This window comes from Ptychodera flava, unplaced genomic scaffold (genome assembly GCF_041260155.1).
Source record: "Ptychodera flava strain L36383 unplaced genomic scaffold, AS_Pfla_20210202 Scaffold_28__1_contigs__length_4768798_pilon, whole genome shotgun sequence".
NCBI classification, from domain to species: domain Eukaryota; kingdom Metazoa; phylum Hemichordata; class Enteropneusta; family Ptychoderidae; genus Ptychodera; species Ptychodera flava.
Genome location: NW_027248350.1, coordinates 2,696,483 through 2,720,440, shown reverse-complemented (window position 1 = coordinate 2,720,440; position 23,958 = coordinate 2,696,483). Strand labels below are relative to the sequence as shown.

At 37.4% G+C, this 23,958-nt stretch overlaps 1 protein-coding gene across 1 annotated transcript in view; it reads left to right on the top strand.

Moving 5' to 3' along the window:
- Positions 1–5,895: 5,895 nt before the first annotated feature.
- LOC139126979 (uncharacterized) overlaps positions 5,896–23,958 on the top strand; it is a 31,087-nt gene continuing 13,024 nt past the window's right edge. Inside the window, exons 1-5 of the mRNA XM_070692897.1 lie at positions 5,896–5,996; positions 6,486–7,747; positions 8,543–8,656; positions 9,146–9,529; positions 10,135–10,803. Coding sequence (XP_070548998.1) covers positions 5,962–5,996; positions 6,486–7,747; positions 8,543–8,656; positions 9,146–9,529; positions 10,135–10,803 — 2,464 coding nt within the window. The 5' untranslated portion in view covers positions 5,896–5,961. The remainder of the gene's footprint in view (positions 5,997–6,485; positions 7,748–8,542; positions 8,657–9,145; positions 9,530–10,134; positions 10,804–23,958) is intronic.

Below are 23,958 nucleotides of genomic sequence, written 5' to 3'. Positions count from 1 at the left end.
ATCTGACTGGTTGTTTTGCAGAAGAATATTTTTAAAGATTATTTTACCAAAAACAACAAAAATTGCCTTAAAAATACAAATATGCAAATTTCATCACGATTTGAATAAATCTAACTGAAGTCACCCTAAATAAACTGCATACCAAATTTCAAAGCAATCGGACAAGCGGTTTCGGAGAAGAAGATTTTTTTACCAAAAAGAGGAAAAATGCCCCAAAAATAGAAATATGCAAGTTTCACCACGATTTGAACAAACTTAAGTGAGGTCACCCCAAGTGAACTGCATTAAAATTCAAAGCAATCGGACACTGCGGTTTCAGAGGAGAAGGCAATGGTTGACGGACGACGGACGAGGACGGATGACGGACGACGATGGAAAATCAACCAATTTGATAAGCTTCGCGTCGCTGACAGTGGAGCTAAAAATCAGCATGTTAGTTGAACAAATTATTCATTTTAGTCATATGCGAACCACAAAGCAAGGTGGATATTTGCAGGATGGGTGATGAAACCTATATCAGAGGCAGTGAAAAGGTATACTGTGAAATAATGTCTTGAGTTTCAGCTAATTTTGATTCAATTGAGTGTAGGAATATCTTTAAATGTCATTCAATTTTGTATTAAATCTTCATAGATTTTAAGGATATCAACAGCTCATTTGTAACCCCTGAGTTATATCACAGTATCTTCGCTTCAAAGTACCGGTAAAGGTATTTTATCACTTTTATCGCACAGCGGATCGATTCATTCGATAAAAACTTCGACAATATTCAAATGAGCAGCACACTGGCCGTGGCTTTTCAAAAGTAAGATCACGAAAAATGAATGTTTTCGTGGATAATGCTGTCCACAGAATTCGTCATTCAGTCGGTTGGTTTTGTCACCAATTCCTCGAAGGGGCAAACTCGCTGTTTTGGCGATAACTACGTTATATTTACAGGATATCTGTTATAGTTGCCTGCATTTGAAACAAGCTAAACTGTCCATATGTAGAAACTCGACAGAAGTGTTAGCGCTGTAACTGACACTTGACCATGGCGAAGGTACTTGTGTTGTACAGACAGAGTATATAAAAATCTTGAAAATAAAAGCTGAAGTTTTTTACAAAATAAGCAGCTCTGATATCCTCAAGTAAAGTATCATGATGCTGCGCTCATGAATAAATGACTAGCCCTATTTTATATGTCAGTCTCCATGATTGAGTCGGCATAGATTTCAAAGGACTAGGTTGGCACGAAAAACCCTACTTTACTCGATTGGGCGTGCATGCGCAAAAATTAAGCCAACTTTATCGGTCAGGGTGGATAAACTGTTGTAAAGTGAATTATCAATGAGAATTTTATTGATATGCTAATGTGGTTGTATTGGAATGTTCTAGGCAAGAATAATTGAGGATAGTCACAAATCGAGTGCTTTATTTTGAAAACTCGAACTCGTTCCTCGGTTGTAAAGATCCAAGATATCTGCAGTTTGCCTCCATAAATGTCAGCTTCGGCATGCACGTATGTGCTGACCTTTTTAGTTCGTCGACTGAGATAATTGATGGTCCGTATTTTACGAGGTCGCAGACATTTTGGTCAGTTTGACTGCTCTATTTGAATAGGGAGCTCAACGAGTTCAGCCATTTTAGGATACGCTAAATTGATTGTGACAATGCAAATCGAAAACCAAAGTTGTTATTTTTCGGTCAAACCGACAGCAATAAAATGGTGAAAATATATTATTATGTCATTAGCCAAATGACACTTAACTGTTAGGGAGTGGCCACCCTACTCTTATCAGTCTCCATGACGTGCCTCTTTGCAAAAATATCATAATGTTGTTCGAGTAAAACCCTAAACTATGTCATTTTGGATTGCATGCACATTATAACATGACCGACAGACATAGGCACTGTGAGAAATAGGTCACACGTCTCTGTTACCATAGCTGACAAATACTATTCTTTAATCATTAATGAACCACACTTCAGATTGGACGACTGGTTTAGATACAAGCACAATGATGGATGGTGTAAATTTGGTGGAAACATTGAAATTCTTAATCTTGCTTGAAAGTCCATGAAAACAAGCTTGAAAATTGTGCTGCAAATAGTAAGTGTTGACTGGAAAACAAAATATGTCGTTTGAATACTAATTCGTGCAGTTTCTGTAGACAACTTTTCACATGTTGAGTGAACTTATGACCCCGAAACTTGTCCGCCGTTTTTTCTGCAAAGTAATCACCATTTGTTTACATAGCTGAGATACAAAACCGTATTGACTTGTTTTCGTTCGCAACCTTTATAACCATAGTTTGGAATACACGTCTCCGTTAAATCCGTCTGCATTTAGCAACGCATTCTTTTATTTAGGACACACAGTGCTAATAGTCACCACAACACCTTACAACCAGCAGTTACTTTGCCAAAAGACGTACCATCAGGTGAGGATTTTTTTATAATTTTTGCCAGGACAAGAGTTACAAGCTTCTTTCTTATATTTTATTGTTCATAAGTGTTATCAAAGCCGGTAATTACGCCAGCTTGGTTGTTTTACTAACTAACGAATGAATTAAAACTATTCTTTTACAATCATATGGTGAGTAGAGGGTCAAACCAAAGCTGTGAACTTTAAAAAAGTGTTCAATAGGCTTGGATCATGAAAGTCAACATCAACATTTTAAAATTAAACATCATGCAATGTCGGACATCTCTCGGTTAAACATTTTTAAAGTACCATTTGACGCGACGTCAGCTAGTATGTAGAAGCCTTTGGATAATAATTGCAGTTAAGTGGCAGATGGCAGTGGTAGATTAATGTTCCGCATTGGTGCAAATATGAACAACATCGTAGAGCGTGGTGTAGATAAAATTTGTCGTGATACTGAGACTATAATCACAGAAACAGGGCTTGTGAGTGTATTTATATTTTTGGTGATTTATTATCCATGGCGGTGTAAAAGAATTTCACAACTTCGTATAGGTTGCATGTAGAAATGCGCAGACATAATGTTAAAGGAGACGATAAGCTAATTTAACGACATGCCCTGGTGATGACCTTTCTGTCTTTACTGCTGGCAACTTGTCATAAATGAACGGCACTGTGATCCAGGAATACCATTTTCAGAGTGATAAACAAAATGAGGAATTATTACAATCGTATTTGCTGAAAAGACACTTCAAAGTGTTACACGCTGTATCATTATTTTCAAAATAACACTGCAAATATTGTAAAAAACCTGACAATTTTCACGAAAACATTGATCTGTTGAAAAGAATACTATATAAAATCATTTTACTATCAGCGTGTATGCAATAGATATAGGCTGACTTGAAAAATGTACATGCCAAGTCCCTATAAGATCGCCTACTAAATGCTGTAGCTCAAGTAAGTGAAATATTCATCTTTACACTCATTAGTAATATCAATGAACTGTATACATGAATTTTCAACATCCTCGGCCTTTTTAGAAAAGCATTTTATCCGACGTGGGTTTACATCCATTATCACATCAACTGGCCCGAATCGCCACCTGTGTGACGTAGAACAGGATAGATAAGATATCCGAATTATCCCTGTTGTACGTCTTCAACCGGAACTTTTTTCATGCAAGGTACCGTTTATAGGCCTACATGCATGTGTCGCGACACAAGAGATTTGTTGTGATCGATGCCGTGCTAGCTCGCACGTTATTTTTACAAAAAGGTGACCTGATAAATCTAGACATGGAAACATAGAAGGTATATTTGTCCAACAAAATTTCGGGTCACTAAAACTAAAGGTTTTCTCGAGAATCGAATGAAAATACCGACGATCGTTTTATTTTAATGACTCAGTAACGTCGAGGCTCAAGTCGTGTGTGGCGATCCCGGTCAGTGACGATAAAACCGAAACCTCCCCAAGACGTAAGTTAAATTGAATAAATGAGTACAGCATAATATTCGGGAAAGCGACATAGGAGGCAGAAGCATAAAGTCATTCGACTAACAACGATCAATTTCCTTAATGGACTGTTATTGACGTATTAGTATTCAGCATCGCCAGGTACCGTCAACTTTGTGAAAAGAGCCTCTTCCTGTCAGCATGCTCTGCATGCAATGTGCATAGTTGGGACAGTGGTTGCAATGTTTCCATGTGTGTAATCTTTCGCTTTGAAATCTGTGCTATTAGTGCGGTTATCCACATAACTTTATTACCTAAGGCCACCACTTTGATAGAACTTAAAAGAATATACTACGGCAAGCGCGAAATTGGATTATTTGAAACTCCTTGGTGTTTTTAAGATTTAACACTACGTTTTAGTTGTATTATTTTGGACATAATTGCAAGGCGGACGGATTTTAAGTGATGTTATTGTCGTAACCCATACCCGAGGTCCTGTGAAGGTATGTTGTCAAATAATGCCTCGAGTTTCAATTGATTGCCAATAGATAGAGTGTTTCAGCGTCTTTAAAACTCATTTGTATTTTTGACGTCACATTTTTCGGGATGTCAACAGCTCGTCTTCACACACTAAGTTACGTTCCAGTCTGTTCGCTAAAAGCCACAAGTAGCTTATCTTTTAAAGGCGCTGTTCGCGATCCCTGGGACCGCCTTTGTTCTAGTCTGTAAGAGGATTAATGAGGTGTGATAGCCTTTTGTTTTCCATTGAAATTGTAATCTAGTGGGTAAATTTTTCTGATGAGACAATCTGGGTGCCAACACAGGCCTTTAAATCGCAAAACAGATCGATTGTCTTGATGTTTTGATAATGAATTTCAAATGATCAGCACCTTATAAATAGTATTAGTCGCCAGGAACATATAGAGATTAAGAACCGTGGCTTTTTAAAAGTAAAATCGCGTAAAATTAATGTTTTATGAAATACAAATGTCAAAAACCGTCGCTAAGTCGGTTGTGTTCGTTGAAAACGCCGTGCAAGATATCACTTTCTACAGAATTTAAAATTACAGATCCATTTTACATTGAACAGTTGTGTCATTGTCAGATAGGGGTACTTTGACCCAGAGAGGGTACTGTAAGGGCAATTTATTCGTTGTTAACGTAGATAATTTCTTATCATTAGCTCGATAGCTCTTGTCCGTTTCTAGAGTTTCGAATGTTGTGATGAATAACATGCCGCGCTCTCGCGACGGATAGATTAATCAAAATACTGAGTTGTGGCAGTAGCGGGGTCATCAGGTGTCCACAGGTTACAAAAACGCCGGCCAACGCAACATGGTCAGTGTTAGCCATGATTACTTATCTAGGTACACCTTCCGTAAGTTGCATTGTATAAGTTGCTATCAGCAGCTGGTATCGTATCGCGGTGTAGTGTGATTGCAGCGACGTTTTAGAAGCGTATTTTGTACCAAACGATCTGAGGAAAAATTCATCGTGGAACCAGGTGTTTCCGAAAATATGTGCTTTTTTGGCAATTATTCAGAGGGCAAGCGCACGCTCAGTACTTAATTTCCCAGAAAATCACGATGCGAGTTTTGCTGTTAGGGGCTACCAGATACAGACACTAATGATAGAACACAGTTAGAGCTGGACCTCTAAAATGAATAACAGTAATCAGGATACGTTAACAGAATGTCAGAACTGAAAGGTTAGTAAAACATTGTGCTCCTCTTTAAAGACATTCAACTTTTATTTAACCGATGTTATCTTAAGTGGTGTTTTTACTTTTGAATTGGTCCATGGGAAATGTACCAAATGCATGTCATATATACACTACTGTACATCATATTTGCATGCATGCACGCACGCACACATCCGTCCGTCCATCCGTCCATTCATCCATCGAATCATCCATCCATTTAAACAAGGCATATACAAACAGTTCAAGTTCGTACACACAGCATACAAAGCATGCAAGGATTTGGTTTGTTTTACTTATGTAGATCTCATTTTATCTGTTTTATCCTAGATCACAGTTGGTGATTAAAGCTACGTATTTTGTTTACGACCATTTATTTCCGTGTCGAACCGTGTCTACAATGTCCTCCAAAAACCATGGGTCTCAAAATAACAGGTAAGTATTTTATGCAAATCTATTAAGTATATATCTGCAAATCTATAATGTTGGAACAACATAGCAAAGTTTGACTTACAGCTACGTATCTTTGACACTAGTCCGTTTTCGTGTACGTTTCATGTTTCATCAGTTTCAGTTGCTTTACATTTACGGCCATTTGTTTGGTGAACTGTATATGTCTTCAACAGTTTGGGGTAATAATATTAAATTAGCTAAATTTAAGCCTCCCCTTCAGATTTCAGTCTTGCTAAAAATCCTAGGTTTTATCCTATCATGAAATGGTTTGGACTTTTTTTGACATGAACATTAATTTTTCAAAGAAGAGAACCTTTAAAATTCCCAATTCGGCGTACGGGGACGAGTTGAGTCATCAACACCTTACGACCTCTATTAAATACTTTGCAAATGAACATCGTCGATCAAACTGCCATCCATTAGTTTCCTAACGAGCATGTTCTAATGTTTGCAATTATTTCCATTTTTCAGTGACAAAGACCGCCCAGCTGCACTGGTCGTCTGCTCGTACCTAGGCTGGCCAATCATCGGTGGTGTGGCTGCTGCTATTCGGCAACTTGTTTATTTCTTACATGCCGCAGGATATGCAATTTATTGCACTGCCTTCAAAGTTAAGAATGGAGATCAAAATGAATTTCGCGAATATGATGTCAAGCTCATTTATCCGAATCCCCCAGCATTATATCGTCTCTTTCCAGAAGATATTAGCTGGCTGCATAAACATGAGCTATACTTTCCTGGCATAGGAAATATCGATAGGGTTAAAATGGTCTGCGGATTTAGCATGGTAACATCGTATCCAGCTTTAGCAATAAGAGATGATGCTTTTCCCGACGCACCATTCTATCTTGTCAATCCTTACAAGCTAGACACTCCCTTGAGTATTCTAGGTTATGATGAAAAGCAACGTGAAGTTTGGGAAGAATTAACAAAGCAGGGTAGTAAAGACGCAAAGGCCGTATTTTCCGTTGGTTCTGAAATATTTCAACATTTTGAGTCATACTATCAATGTTTTGATACAGTTGTAAATCACCATGCACTAAAGCTAACGCCAGCTGATGACCTTTTCAAAGTTAAGCGCTCACAAAATATTCCGGACAGTGGCAACTTTCAGATATTGATGTTCCTTGACGAAAATGACATCAAAAAGTTATCACGCGAATCAGTAGTAGCTAAAGCTATGAATTACGTTGCCGACTGTTTTCATAAAGTTTCACAAGAACCTCCAAAGTTGGTAATTGTGTCCATTCCCAAAGGCTGTGAGGAACACATAAAAGAGAGTCTTGACCCGCATCCCCATCTTCGGATTATCTACGAGTCTTTCAAAGCTTCTAAAGTTGTCACTCTGCTACAGCAGTCACATTTATTACTCGTAGCCCCCTCTTCTGTCAACTCGATAAGCCTGTCACTATCGACAATCGCGACCGGAACTCCCCTTTTAGTACCTCAGTATTCTCCGAGTCATAAAACCATCATGGAATATTTACCCAAGTTAGATCCTGCCGAATTAGCAGTCGATATGAAGGGCAGTCACACCATTCTCGGTGATAAAATAAAAGATGTGGTGCTAAGTTATCTTGCATTCCTCAAAAGGGCTTCAGAAATGAGAGGTGAGCTGAAAATAAAGGTCACTGACATAGCAGATACCATGAAAGTGATGTTGGTTGAGCAGATATGTGAGCATGAAGGTGTCCAACAGGCCGATCAGTCAGAAATAACTTCCGTTGGATCAGGTGAGCAATGTCAAGTTTGGGTTTTACATTTAAACCCCTTAGGTTGTTGTAGCCCATATATCTCAATATTCAGACGTAATTTCTGTATAATGAATTCATTCCAGGTATGCGCAGGATACTTGCCTTCATCCTTCAAGATGATGATTAGTTTATAACCAAAATAAACCAAAAGTATTATAAAATATACGCTTAAAATCTTATTCAATTCCCTAATCATGTCTTATACACGGTACTACAACACTTAATGCTATGTTGGCAGATAATTCTAGTTGAACTGTATGCGAAGTTGCCGAGTCTACGTTTTCTTATAAAGTGTTTTAAAGCAGTGTCATGAAAATAAAATTATTGAGGGTCTTATTTCATATTCTGTATTTTCTGAGTGAAGGGGAAACGTCAACAATTTGTATACGTGTTTATTTAAAAAGGAAACTCGTGTTTTAACTTTACTTTATGTAGTTTGCGCCTCGAAAGGAAAACATCCTAATTGTCGCTCTAATTTTTCTTAATGAAACTTTCAACCATTCCATTACCGAATCAAGAATAAAAATCAGTTGTTAACGTAAATAGTTAAAAAATAGATATTTGACATTCACGAGAGTCGCCATCCCTATGAAATCTCTATAGCGAAAGATGACAATTTCGATTTTCGAAAACGTGAAAATGGGATTTATTTCTCTCTCTCTAAGAGTACTGAACGAACTCCACAAGTAGAAAAGAGATATTAGTGGTAAAAATTTGAGTTAAAATGTCTGTTCCCAAGGCACATTCAACTGTAACGTTATTTATCACTTTTAGGTGAAACAAAAGAAGTGGAAAAGAAGGATCATCAGTCAAGTATTAACCCTGGTACTTCCGATGATGAACCCCATCAAAGCCTGAAAAGCAACCATGAGTATCGACAAAGACCATGTAAGCATCACTATATTCTAATTGATTGAAAGCATTACATTGAAATTAATTTGAACACGATTAGAACTATTTCTGGATAATGGAATTAATTGGAAAGTGTGCGTAAGCTTGTTTACATTGCTAATGGTTTATATTGGCACAGATAAAGTTATAATCACCATTTTCATGTAAATAAAAATGACTCCGTATGTGAGCCTTTTGTCGCTATGCAATTATCCAAAAAAAAGTTTTATTCGGTTTTGGTCTAGGTTATCATCACACAATTTTTTCTGTCTGAAGTTCATTAATAAAATCGAACAAACACCAACACACAACAGTAACGAGTGTAATAGTAATTCAATTGCTATTCATATCAAACATTTAAGCTTGACTTCCTTATATAACGAGATGCTTTTAGCTTGCTCATCCAAGGGCAAATTCTGATACCGCAGATAAAAATGTTTTTGCATCGTTGTTTAGCGTTAAAATTAATGTATTATATTTTGACAGGCAATATAAATGTAAATTTGGAAGTCAAACATGGTGCACCAGAGAATGACAAACCAATGGTTGAAATAGAGAGAGGCCTGTACAGACATACAGACACTTATGAAAATGCTGTTCGCTACATGGGTAAAGTAAACAGTATTCACCCCAATCTTACGGGAGAAGAAATTGGAAAAGGAAGTCTTAGGTTCAGCATAAGATGTGGTTCTTCTAATGCTGCCGATGCCTTGTGGAATGCCTATAGCAGTGGACGGTTAGATAGAATGGCAGATAACACATTTCTGTCTATACCTCTTCTTGATGATATTGGTGCCAGGATGTTGTCTTTGGAAACATTCATAGATTACCAGGAATATCTGCAGTGCAAACAGGATATTAAAGACAAAGGTAGGGGACAGTTTTGCCGATTGCGTGTAGCAAGGCACACAACAAATAGCGATATACTATACCAAGGTATACATCTGCCATTATATATATATATATATATATATATATATAGAGAGAGAGAGAGAGAGAGAGAGAGAGAGAGAGAGAGAGAGATTACTTCAAGTACAAATTAAGATTCTTTTACAGACGTTTCATGTATCTCACAATCGTCAGACAGAAATGAATTTTCCTCAGGCTTTCTGTCTTTACTCTCATTTTAGCAGTTGGTTCGAACGTTTTGGTGCCGACATTTTGAACCAAATGAGAGCGTTTGGGTTTAACAGCATAGACAGCATGAACACATTGGTACGTCCAAACCATACAAAGGAGTGTAGAGCTAAGAATCATTTAGTTCTGTCTGAAGATTTCAGGATGCATGAAACTTAACAGAACAGATACTAATACTTTATACTTGATGTGTTTATATGTATATATGTATGTGTCTATCTATCTATCTATATATATATATATATATACATATATATATATATATATATATATATATATATATATATATATATATATATATATATATTCACTGCATATTGAATTATTATCTTATCCAGAGGCAGATACAAACGCACCTGACGTAACGTTATTACAACGTCAAAGAGAGATACTAGAAGATGGTGCAAGGCGAAGCAAATTAAGAGCAATCATAAAAGAGCATTACATTTTGCAAAGGCAGGCCGAGAAAGAACGCGAACACTCAGCTCTTGCCAAGGAGAGTGAAGTCCCCCAGGCAACTTTCGATGAATGGCTCAATCTGACGATCAGATCAGGATATTTTGGTAAAATGAAGCTATTGGAAGCAAATCTGAAGCTTGGCGCACAAAGGGATGAGCTAAAGCGAGATTTAGAATTAAAAAGAGAGAAGATGGATGCACAGAGACAGAAACTTAATGATCAGTTTGAGGAAGTCAAAAAGGAAATATCGGTCTTTGAAGAGCGCAGTGGGGCCAAGAAGGAGATTCTATCAACAAAGGTTGGTGAACTTACCACGGAACTTTCACTCTCGGAAGAAAGTGATGACATTGCAAGGCAGGCAATAACTGATCAGATTGGTGAGGTTAACAAGGAGCTGACTTCACTTGCTGATGGGTACAAAGATGAAATGAAGAGGCTAGGAGAGCTGCAAACGAAGCTGAAGGAAGACCTCTCAGTTATCAATGAAAGAATTGCAAAGGCTGCAGAAATCGATGAGCTTATACTCAGTGTTGACCGAATAAATCAAGGTTTGTGCACCTTCAATTTAGAATTAGTTATTTATCTGTCTATCTTCTCTCCCATAAGTCATGTCAATTTTAGTTGTCATTGTTCTTCGTTTTTCGATTGGAAATATGCAAAAACATATAAGCTTGTGTGAAAATACTAAATCTCTTACATTTTTACATCATCAACAAAGATATCAAATTACATCAACTATGGTGAAGTCCTTCCAGTTTTTAGTCACCGCGGACGAAATCCGGCGGGGACATATAGATTGGATCCGTCTGTCCGTCTGTCCGTCCGTCCGGAGCCGTTTCTCAGACACTGCTGAACCAATTTTGTTCAAACTTGGCACAAAGGCATAGCACCATGACCTACAGATGCACATCGATTTATTTTGCGATACGATTCAATATGGCCGCAAGGTGGCAATATTTTTGCGATTTTTCATGTCTTTGAACCATAACTCAAACATCCTTGAACCGATTCTGTTCACAAAGGCATAACACTATGGCCTACATATGCATGTCGAATTATATTGCGATACAATCCAATATGGGCGTGAGGCGGCCATTTTGTTTGCAATTTTTCATGTCTTTGAACCATAACTCAGAAATCCTTGAACAGATTCTGTTCAAACTTGGCACAAAGGCATAACACGATGGCCTACATACGCAAGTCAAATTATTTTGCGATACGATCCAAAATGGGCGTGAGGCGGCCATTTTGTTTGCGATTTTTCGTGTCTTTGAACCATTAGCTCAAACATCCTTGAACCGATTCTGTTCAAACTTGGCACAAAGGCATAACACTATGGCCTACATATGCATGTCGCATTATATTGCGGTACGAACCAATACGGGCGTGAGGCGGCCATTTTGTTGCGATTTTTTCATGTCTTTGAACCATGACTCAAATATCCTTGAACCGATTTTGTTCAAACATGGCACAAAGGCAAAGCACTATGGCATTATGCATGTATCAATTAACCTTGCAATAGGAGCCAATGTGGCTGTAGAACTGCCATTTTGTTGGAATTTTGCATGTCTTTGAAGCTTAATTCAAAGGTCATTACACCGATTTTGTCCAAACTTGGCACAAAGATCATGCACTATAGCATACATATACATGTCTGTGTACTTCGTGACACATTCCAATATGGCTGCCAGATTGTCATTTTTCCCAATATCGCTGCCAGATGGCCATTTGTGGATTTCTTCATGTCTTTGAGGCTTAATCATATGCAAATATTCCTTATCCAATGTTGTTGAGACTTGGTACTAAGATAAAGTACTTAATGGCATACATATGCATGTCTACTAATTTTGTGCTATGATCCATATGGTCAATAGACAGCCATTTGATTTCAATTTTGGTGTGATTTTTTATGTCTTAGAAACATTAACATAGGTCACTGTCCTTCGATGGACTGATTTTGTTTAAACGTGATATGGCTGCATTTTCGTGCACATTAATTTGTTTCATTATATGATCCGAAATGACTGATTACAACAACATATCCGATCCCATACCATTTCTAAAATTCCACCAAACTATGTTTGTATATAGTATGTGCCATCATGACATTAGAGGCAGTGAGGGCATCGTTATGTGTGATGTAATCAAAAGTTCCTTCAATGGTCATTACCGGCAGAGATGGGTCAATTTTATTGAACATTCCTCAGATTACTTTATTATGCAAGTCACAGGCCTGATGCACCCGTTCCATCAATGTCATTCCACAGCTACTTAGACCAAAGCTACCTAGACACCAAAGATTATAACAAAATGGACAAGCGGGGACTGTGTTATCAACGATGACTTGTTATGTTGTCAATTAAGAAGGTTTCTTCAATGGGCAGATACTGGTCAGTTGATGAATAAAATTGCCCATGTTTATGTGATATCATAGTATCTTAAAAAGTCCAAGCAAACTTAATCAAGTTTTGATCAGATCAATCCAGAGATGTACAAGTATGATTACACACACACACACACACACACACACACACACACACACACATATATATATATATATATATATATATATATATATATATATATATATATATACACATGAACTGGCCCGTATCTCCACCTGTGTGACGTACACCAGCACGAGATAGAAATCCATATTACCACTGTTGTACGTCATCATATTACCCCTGTTGTACGTCATCAACCGGACTTTTTTCCTGCATGGTACCTTTCTACCTGCACGTCGAGACGCGACGAACACAGACCGATTTGTCGCGATCGATGCCGTGCTCTCATGACAATTTTACAAAAAAGGTGACCCGACAAATCCGCACATGGAAACATAGACGGCATGTCCAACGAACTTTCGAGCCGCAAAAACTATAGCTATTACTGAGAATTGATGGGGATACCGTTGACGTTTTTAGCTACTATAGACTATAGTCTATAGAAGCTATTGGGATGGGTATCCGCGGCGTCCGTCGTCAGTCTGTATGTATGTATGTATGTATGTATGTATGTATGTATGTATGTCCGTTTGTGAGGCGTCCGTCCACTCAAATATCTTGAGAACCACAGTACTTACTGATTTGATATTTGTTGTGTAGATGAAAAATATGATTTTGAGAAACTAGTTTTAATTTTTTGATATTATTGAAAATAGGCAAATTAATGCCAAAAAAGGCGTTTTTGGTAAAAAATCTTCTTCTTCATAACCACTGGTCAGACAGCTTTGTTATTTGGTATACAGGTCCCTAGGGGTAACCCAACTTAGATTTGTTCAAGTTGTGATGAAATATGCAAATCTGTATTTTTAAGGAATTTTTTTGTCATTTTTGGTCAAAATTTGACTTACATTGTATGTAATTCTTGTACTGTATAAACCCTATCAATTCACCCAGAAAAAAAATAATTAATATGATTTTAAATAATTGAATTAATTAGGAAATCATCAAAGCCAAAATAATTTTATTGTAGAATATCAGAAAGTTCAACTTTTTTTGACATTTCATAGTGAAATGCTTACCATCTTGGAGGATTAAAACATGTAAAGGCAACTTTCCTGAATCCCAACTTTGACATATTCTGAACTGTCATATATTGTGTCCTGTATGTTTAATATCTAAAAGAAATTGCTCAAAATAGTCAATAGAGATAGAGATAGAGAAAGTTCTAATTTCCATTTATGGTTGACTTGGTAAGGATAAAATAAAATTACTTTTTGAGGAAAAAAATAGAGTGGTCAATTAAAAGAGTGGTCAAAGTGATAGGGTTTTTATGGTTAAAGCTAGGCTGTAAGATTCCTCATGTGCTATTTATAGCAATTATGCAATCTGTGTAAACAGTGCAATGAAAGTTACATGATTCCTTATAATGCTTTTGATGACCTTGAACTTCTTAAGTTTCAAACATTTGTCTCTTCAGTGTGCTTTCTCTGAGTATGTACAGTCTCAACTTATTCAACAGAACTTACTTACAATGTTAATTTGAAAGTTAAAATGTGCTTGGTTAATAGGATGAAAATACTGATACTTAATTTTGTATCCATGTCTATAGTAGCTTCAGGGACTTTGGCCCTATGTTTAATGGCTCAGTAACGTCGCGTCGTGGCTAGCCTCCAGTCGAGTCGTAAAGGCAAGGCTCAATGTGGAAGTCGTACCTGTACCTGCCGATCCCGGTTGGCGATAAACCTGAAATCTACACCTCAACGTAGGTTCAACTGAATAAATGAGTACAGTATAATCTTCGGGAAAGCGACATAGGAGGCAAAAGCATAAAGTCATTCGACTAACAACGATAAATGTCCTTCATCACACAAAAAATTCCGTAATGTAGCTCGGAATCAAACCCTCAGCGTAAGGCTGTAGCGAAGACATAAGCTGTCTAGCTCAGCCTACTAGCTGTATTATAACTCTTCAGTGCAGCGCCGTGGAATCCGATGTATTTCGAGAGTTGACTCAGACAACACACACATCAGAACGGAGTTTCCGTCAAGTAATAAAATTAGGGTGTATCTACGGGCGAGATATGTGTCACTGCAAACATCAAAGTCCGTCAGACGAAAACATTGACGATCGAGATCGGGATCCGATTTGACACCAGCGGAGACCGGTGACGGCTATTTGTGTCATCGAATTGAATCATTCGCGCTCGCCAAGTCGAAAACTTGTGTGATTTTTTCAAAAAGCCACAGCATCTCTAAGAATGAGAAATACTGTATCGATCGTGTCGTTGCATTTTGCTTCATAAATCTATTCGTAAATATTGTAAATACTATGGCTATCCGTCGCTAGCGCGGTGAAAGCCATGTCCGCCGATAGACGACTTGCCTGGCGCGGCCATGGCATCGACAGCGCGAGACAATGATTGACACGTTCACGTGACCGAATCCGCATGTCTGATTGGTAGAAATACCGTTCCATGTATCAAAATTTGAACTTAATGGACTTATGAATGAAAGTATCTGCTGGGTGACGGGCCGCTTTACCCGTTAAATGAAAGTGATCCGCGTAAATAAAAGACAAATCGCGACGAATTCATGCAATTTGTTACAATAATTTTGATTCCTCTACGTCAAAAGAAAAATAAGAAGACTGTTCATGTGATAAATATATAATCCCATGGTATTTTTCTCTGTTTGACGTCATCGTACACTCGTGTTTTTCGCGGAGCCGCACAACTTCTCGCCTTCGGCTCGAAGTTGTACGGCTCCGCGAAAAACACTCGTATACGATGACGTCAAACAGAGAAAAATACCATGGGATTATATATAAATATATATAGTTACTTAACATTCTGAATACATTACCAGCTAGTGCAATGGTACATGATTTCCACTAACGCTGTGCAATAGTAACTTGAATGTACACATGTCAAGTTTTGTCACCATTGGTCTTCTATCCACAAATTTTGAATTAGAAAATTTGTTAAATATGAAATGGACATTACAGTGCCAATTGTCACAAATCTTATGTGTCACCATGCTCTGCCATTTTCATTAACATCTGTACAAATATTTATAACACCTTATGAAGTCATTCCAAGAGTATCATATTTGGAAAAACAAATGAATTTCCAATGTCATTTAGTTCCCACTAGGAAAATGAATTTGAAAAATCTTGAAGAATTGTTAGTGAAGTGATATTTGTCAACAGATATATGGAAAATAGTGTAGAAAACATAGCATTGATGTGTATGTGAAGTTGATGTCTGATGTATGAATGGAATTAGCTAAATTTGTAAAATATTTTGATGTGTATTCAATGTTTGCAAAGAGGTTAAATGAAGTTTGAGATTAGTGATAAAGATTGTTATGGGTTGACAGATACATGTAGAAGTTCCTCACATGAAATATGTCTGTATGGCAATTTTTCCTAAATTTTTGACCTGGCAAAGTTTTACATGCAAGCACAAATCTTAAATGTGATTTAACTTAAAATTATGTGGCACAAAGGGTGATATCCGGCTGTTAATTAATCTGTCAATGTAACGGCTTTATTAGAAGTGAATTCAGACCCGTACTGAGGTTCATCATCGTATTACAAGAAATTACTCTGCGTGAAAGGCGGCTTATATTCATGTAGTTCAATTTTATTCAACAACACAATCATAAAACTAACAAAACTGCATTTCACACACCAGTATGCAATACATTTTTACAAAGAGTTTTTTAAACTATTGTCATGAAAGTTAGGAAATTTAAGAAATGGATTCTGAGAAGTTTCATTGCAACCTTCCAGAGCTAACATTCATTCTTGCTTTCAATTTTTATTCAATACAACAATATCAAAGAACAAATGAATATGCATTTACCTACCACATTTTGCCTAAAAGACGTGACATAATGCAGCTCATTTTTATTCACTAAAACACCATCAACAAAAAGAAACGTGGCCGTCTGACAACCATATTGGATCATATCACTAAAATAATTAACATCAAAATGTAATTTACAGTGTGCTGTCCTTTTGCTAGGTTTGAAAGACACCAGTCTGAGTACTGGTTGTAGATATCAAGTAGAGGAAACAAAAATGGCTGTTTGGTGGCCAAATTGGATTGTACCACACAAACATGGACATGCACTTGTATTATATAGGGAGTAATCCTTGTACAAAGTTTGAAAGAAACCACTCCAGCCATCTCTGAGAAATTTGCGAATTAGCAAGTTGGCAATGTTTTCGGAGCAATTACAGTAATGTATACACAAGTTGGAGAGGAGATAAGGACTTGTCGGTAATATATAAAGCAGTCAGACGGAGTGGACTTGAACTCTTTATTTGAAATATCATAGTCAAAATTAATAAAATTGAATAAGGTAAACCGTTGCACAAAAACCCTCCTCCCCACCCCAGGGGGCTTTCATCTTTCCCCTGTGATTTAACAGGGGACTCAATACCAAAAATTATTGTGTCACAGTGTTTCATGCTCCAAAGGACACTTTCAATTAGTACCCATGCCATGGTTTGTCAAGGTGGTAAATGGAAAACTGGACAAACTGTTCAGTACATTTGTCTCCCTATGGACATAAAATACTGATAATGGATTCAAATGATGAGACACTTTTATGGGACATCATAGCAATTAGATTAAGCAAAGAAAGCATTGAAAAACTTAAATTTGGGGAAAATACTCAAAATGTGAAGCTGTGAATAGGGGTATCAGTAATTCCAGACCTAAAAATGTGAATTTCTCTCGCAATGCAACAGCACGAGTGGCTTCAGCAGAACATCCTATAAAAATGGCAGACTCCATTCACAAAAAGCTGGAGGGATTTGGCGGTCGTGTTACCAAGGCTGTGTGGGCCCCTGCTACCTTGAAGGCAATGCAAAAAGAAAAAGAATATGTTAAGTTGTATAAAAGTACACACAAATGTAAACAGAGGCAATTGAAATCAAGATTTGTGAGAGCAAAAAGTTATTACCAAGAGAAGAGAGACAATTCTCAAAATGCATTTGTACAAGTGAGGGCAACTTGATCAATCTCTACCCAGGGAGACTGGATGACCACACACATATCCAAAATCAGTGCCATAGAGATAAATTTATTTTTAGGATAACAATGCAAATGTGAACAATTTACTCGCAATCAAAGATAAAACAGTAGTTTAATAATTTAGCAATGAAACTAATTAATTTGGAATTTTGTTTTTTTATATGGTTATAGGTTAGTTACTGGAAATGTAGAGCTAGGGTTAACTTATAGGGTTAGGGTGAAGAGCTTAGTGTTAGCTTTAGGAGCTAAGGTTTAGGGGCTTACAGTTAGGAGTTCAGAGGTTAGAGTTCAGAAGTCGGGGTTAGTAGAACAAACATGTCTATGAAAAATTTACAAACGCAAAGAAATGCAATAATCATACAGTGACTGTTCACTGGCACTTTTTCAGAGAATATTTTCCTCATACAAGTGGCTTATTGAGGATTTTTCTCCAATTTTTAGAGTGGAGTGAAGTAAAGTTTAGAAATTTTTATGGTAATGTCTGTTAAGTAATTATTCTGTAATTTGAAATATTTGGAATATACTCTGTCTCTCCCTAAAAGCGAGAGACAAATATCGACAAAACATTGCCAAATTGAAGAACAGAGAAATGTATGGAGAGCTGAGTTATGAATAAAATTGACCTGACCTTATATGACCTGACAAGACACCACAACAAAGACAAGACCTGACAAAATCAAAGTGTATCAATAAACAATGTAACTGAGAAAATGTGGGAGACCATGACAATCAAGACAATAAGAAGTACTTTCTGGGGAGTTTCAGTGTCAGCCTGAAGGAAGCATAAATTCTGTGGCCTTACAAGCATTGCTGCTTGGCTTGCCACCTATTGCTCCCAGAAATGTTGAGGCATTTAAATAGGACAAAGGTCATCCAAGGTCATCACAAGTGTTTGGAATACTTTATAGTCCAACACCAATATTCAAAATGAATCAAACCTATATAGTCCCTATAGTTGCCGAGAAACATTAAAACTTATCAAAGGTCAATCAAGGTCATCCAAAATCTGTCAAAGAAATATTTATCCAATCCCACTCATAAGCATCAGGAAGAAACCTTAGCCCTGGTAGTTGCTAAGGTACATTTCTTAAGCATATTTAATTAAGCATTATTTAAATCTTCTTCTGGATAGGTTGACCTTGAAATGTGGCATGTGGTATCTTTGTGCTTTAGCCAAAAAAAGCGTTAACAATATTATGATTGGTCAATTTTATGCAAATTAGGTATAGTATCCAAGTCACAGAACCAGTCTGATGATTGAAAGAGTTGTGTGCATGAACATTCATACGGCCCAATCAACTGAAATATTGAACAGAAAGGAACTATTATTGTGTGGTGAGAGAGATGTATGATATCAATGCACTGTGTTGCCAGGGATGGCCTGCACTATAACTATATATATGTCAACTCATAGGCTCTTAGATTCACACATCTTGGAGTTTAGTAGATTCAACAAAACGACATAGTTTTGTCATTCCCCCTGTTGCAGCATCCAAATCTGGGAATGTTTGGAGTGATAACGTACTGATGTGTTTGGCTACACTGTCACGCTGACATTTATTGCAAACAGTAGCGAAGTCACTTGTGCTGTGCTGAGGCAGCATCTGCACTGATCCTTTCTCACCATACATCTAAGTTCTGAACAGCGCCCTCCCATGAGCATTTGCAATTTACTTTATACATTGAGCAATAGTATTTTTTCACCTGACAAGTCACACACAATTTTTGTCAAATGCAATAAATGCTACAAAAACACAGCACAACACTTCAAAATAACACCAACAGTTACAGCTGATGGAGGTTTCCATAATTTTCAGATCCAATTCTGCAACATATACTGTATTTCTGGTGTTATTTGTTTTGAAAAATATTATGCTTTTTTTCTGTCTAAAATATTTGAATTTTAGCTCAGTTGGCAAAACACATTGTTTTCTTTTACTCCCCTATTTGTGTCAACCTGCCCACCTGTTAGGTTGATGTCTACTCAAAGATTACATGAGTGCAGTGTCATATTTGATTGTTGAATACTGAATTTCAGCAAGAACTAGAATACAATGATCATTCAGAGCATTATACATCATACATAATGCACAATTGCTGGATAGGGTAATACTATATATTTCATGTAAAATAAAAGGGAATATGCTTTTAACCTCTACCCAGCAAAGATCACATATCACCATCAAGGTCAAGTTTGTTGAAATAAAGTTAGGCATAGCATATTGCATATGCTGCATTTGAAGAAAGACTTGAATATTTGAAGGCTTTTAAAAACATTGAAACATGATTGTACTTTACCACACCTGATATGGCATATGATGCCAAGTATATTGAAATACTATAAGTTTTTGCACGATAACACTTTTTACATCCTTGGCAGAGGGGGGAAGTGAGAGACCTGGTATGATAAGGTTAAACATGGGGCCCGGGGGCACCGACGTCCTTTGTACCTCCTTACTGTTTATTAATTTGCCATAAAATGTGAAATTAGGCAAAAAGTCAAATTGTTTTGACATAAATGAAAGTTATTTGAACTGGTTGGTTACCGCTCCAGCATAAGTTCAATTGTGGATTCTAAGTATCAACAACCTTGATATGAACCATTGACTAAAAAACATTTGCTTGTTACACTCACCACACTTGTACTTAGTATTTGGAGTGTACACCTATCTACAATACAATGATAAAAAGTTTGGACTCTGTAGGTCAACAGTGCATCTTTAATGTATGAGACTAAATAAGCTTACCCCTCAAGTATGTATAGGCCAAAAACAATATTTAATTGAATTATGTAGTGCAGGGAAGGACATACAATATGGTGAAAAGCAAACTAAATATAAAAACTGAATATACAATTATATGGAAATGTTGTTTTACAGTCATGAGTATCTGGTGTGTGCCGAGAGACAAATATTAAAATTGGACAGTATCATCCTGACCACAGTTTGTCTGACTGGTTGTTTCCTTCTGATTTTCTGACACGGTGATAGGTACAAAATATTATGCTATTCACGATAGTTATACAACATAGCTTGCATTTTGTTCACAGTAGAACTGAGTTTTACATGTAAGATAACTTTCTCGTAAACTGTAAATTCTGGCTTCTGGCAGCTCAAACGTCGCAATACTACATTTTTTGATATGATATGGAGTGATTTGCACATATGACAGTCGATATATTCATAGTATGAGAGTCTACTGTACATTAAAGCATAGTGATGTTGACAACTACATGCATGCCAGTGCACGATTTCAAAGTAGCCAGGAGGAAATTCTAATGGTCTTTTAGTGGAAATATAGGTATTAAACGACAGTGAAACAAACAACATTAGTTATCGTGACCTTGCTAAAGTGCAATCTCGGATCATGTATGATCTGATGATCATGCCAAATTACCATGTCGGATTTAGCCCTGCGTACGATGCTGTGTGTTCCGCTACAGCTATTCGCCCCGCTCACCACAGCCCTGCAAAGACCCGTACGTTGGGTCGGTGACTTCAAATCCATTTTGGGACTTGACGTAAAAAGCCAAATTACTGCCGAAATTCAGCGTTCTTGGGCCCAAGTCGTATCCCTGCCCACCTCAGCTACTCGATCGCTTCCAAAAATGCCAGCCTTTTATTCACATTTCGTAAATAACCGTCGATGTCGGCAACTCTCTCGCTAGCCCTGCGTACGTACGCAGTGTACGCAGTGCATTCCCTGTGTGCGTTCCTAACACACAGCATCGTACGCAGGGCTAGCGAGAGAGTTGCCGACATCGACGGTTATTAAGTCAAAAATGATGTCAAATTGCACAACTGTCGAAATTACCCAAAATAAGCAACAGAAAACTAAAAGTTATCGCTGTGTCGAAAGGACAGTACATCAACATAAAAAGACGCTAGTTTGTTATGACATGGAGGCCGGAGGTAGAAGGACAGAGCATTCCCTCGCTCTCACCCAGCTATTAGTACGGGCCGCCGGTACGGTGGGATTGCCTCGCTATTAAAAGCAATGGATTCGCCGGTACTGGGGAGTACCGAGTACGGAGGCCATCATTCTTCAGTCTATCGAAGGAGCGTTTCGTGCCAAAAAATACATGACAGCAATCAAATATACGCTAAAACCTTTAAAACGTCAAAATTCGCAACTGACCGAGAAACATGACGGCGTTGGTTTGATTTTTCAAAGTCCTTGAAAAACAAGGCTAACTTGTTATGTGCGTATGCGCATATTAAGGGGAGACCCATTTGATTTCGGGGGGGGGGTATGCAGGAAGTGGGTATGGGAACTTTTTTTGTTAGAGAGACAGCATTTTTTATTTCTACAGTCAGACCTGCATCAATTTTTATTTTCAAATGGAGTAGTAGCAGTGCAATTTTTCAAATTTAAGCCAGTGTTTCACATATCACAGGATGTTTTTATTTATTCATATTACATTCCAACAAATGACAAACAAAATGGAAAGTCTATTATATATACAACTTTAAATTATAGAACACTTTTTGGCAAATCAACTGTGATCAGTACTATACTGCTTTTCTTTAAAACAGTCAATTCCTTTTAAGTTCTCAGGGGAGATGTTATCTTTTGTGGTCAGAGAAACAAGGCTCACACATTGTATTTCATTATATTTGTTGTTCCTCAATTTTCATTGTCAACTTGTAATCTTTCTAACATATTTATATTGAGAGAATAATGTATTGGTTTTAACACTAGTTTATTGACTCCTATCTTGTGTTAATGTTTTAAATTTTCAGGATTTACAGAAGTCAAATAGTCCCATCTAGATATTGCCTATACCATTGAAATATTGCAACAGAAATCCTGAAACATGATTCTTGGGTCAGAAAAGGGAAGGAGAACATCGAGTGCACCGAGGTGTACAGTAGTGAATGCTTATATCATAAGTGCTGGAAAAAAAACACATAAGAATTACTTGTGGTAAAAACATTTGCGTGCCTTTGGCAGCATGCCGGCAAAGAATACATGAGAATGAAGTTTCCAAAATTTTGCTCATTTCAACAGCATTGTGACAATTCCTTTTTTATTTCTGTCTGTTACGAGAATATTTTTTTCTCAAGTCATTACAGGCCTAATTTTTTTCTTTTATTTCACCTGGTGACAATTTTTTTCCTCGAAATCCTCCATACCCCCCCCCCAGAAATCGAGTGGTTCTCCCCTAAGTGAGCCCCTGACTATACGGGCCAGTGGATTACTTCCTCAGTAGAACTGATAAAGTGATATGCCTGCCAGTACCGGTGTTTATCGCCTACGGAGGCCATCATTCTTCAGTCGATCAAAGGCGCCTTTCGTACCAAAAATACACGACAGCTGCAAAAGTGCATCACTGTCAACTTCATAACTATAGAACATATTGAAATACACAGTGAAACGTTCATAACCGTAAAAAATGTGCCCATACCGGAGAAACAAGATGGCGTCCGTTTCGATTCTTCAACTCAGATTTTGTCCTACAGTTGTGCGCATGCGCAGACGGTAGCTTTAGCGAAAGTGAGGCAAAATCAAGTAAATATAAAATAAAAATGGATAAAAATATTGTTTTAAAAATAATGCAAGGCATGTATCACCAAATTTTGAACATTTCTGACGGTATTTCAACTATACGAACACCCATGCCAAACATCACGATAATCAAATCAGTGGTTTTGAGGAAAAAGTGAAAATAGTGGTTTTCAGAAAAAAGCTAAAAAAGTGACTTTAAAATGATTCAATCAAAAAAAGAAAAAAGACCGTTTGAGATACATGCCCAAGTGACCACCAGACCAAATTTCAGAAAAAGTTACTGAAGCGTTTTGAGATACCTGCGTCCACGGCATATGGCCCACTATGTTGGCCATATTGGGCCGCGCCATCACATTAGTACCTTGTGCCCACAGGGCACAAAGTACTAAAAAGTAAGACAATATCAAACATTACAGCTGTAAGTTCCATTAAAGGCCAGCTGGGACTTGATCCCTGGGATCAAGTTGTTCTAGTCTGTAAGAGGATTATGGAGTGTCATAGCCTATTGGTTTTCATACAAATTGTAATCTACTAAGTAAATTTCCTTGGAAGACAATGTAACACCGACACAGGCCTTTAAGACAAAGAACATACAGCATTGAACAACCACCTCAAACTTCTCAGCTCAGTGACAGAAATCACAGAGGTTCACAAATAAGATCAGCACAATGCATTATCATCATTCTTGTATGGAATTGGATGAA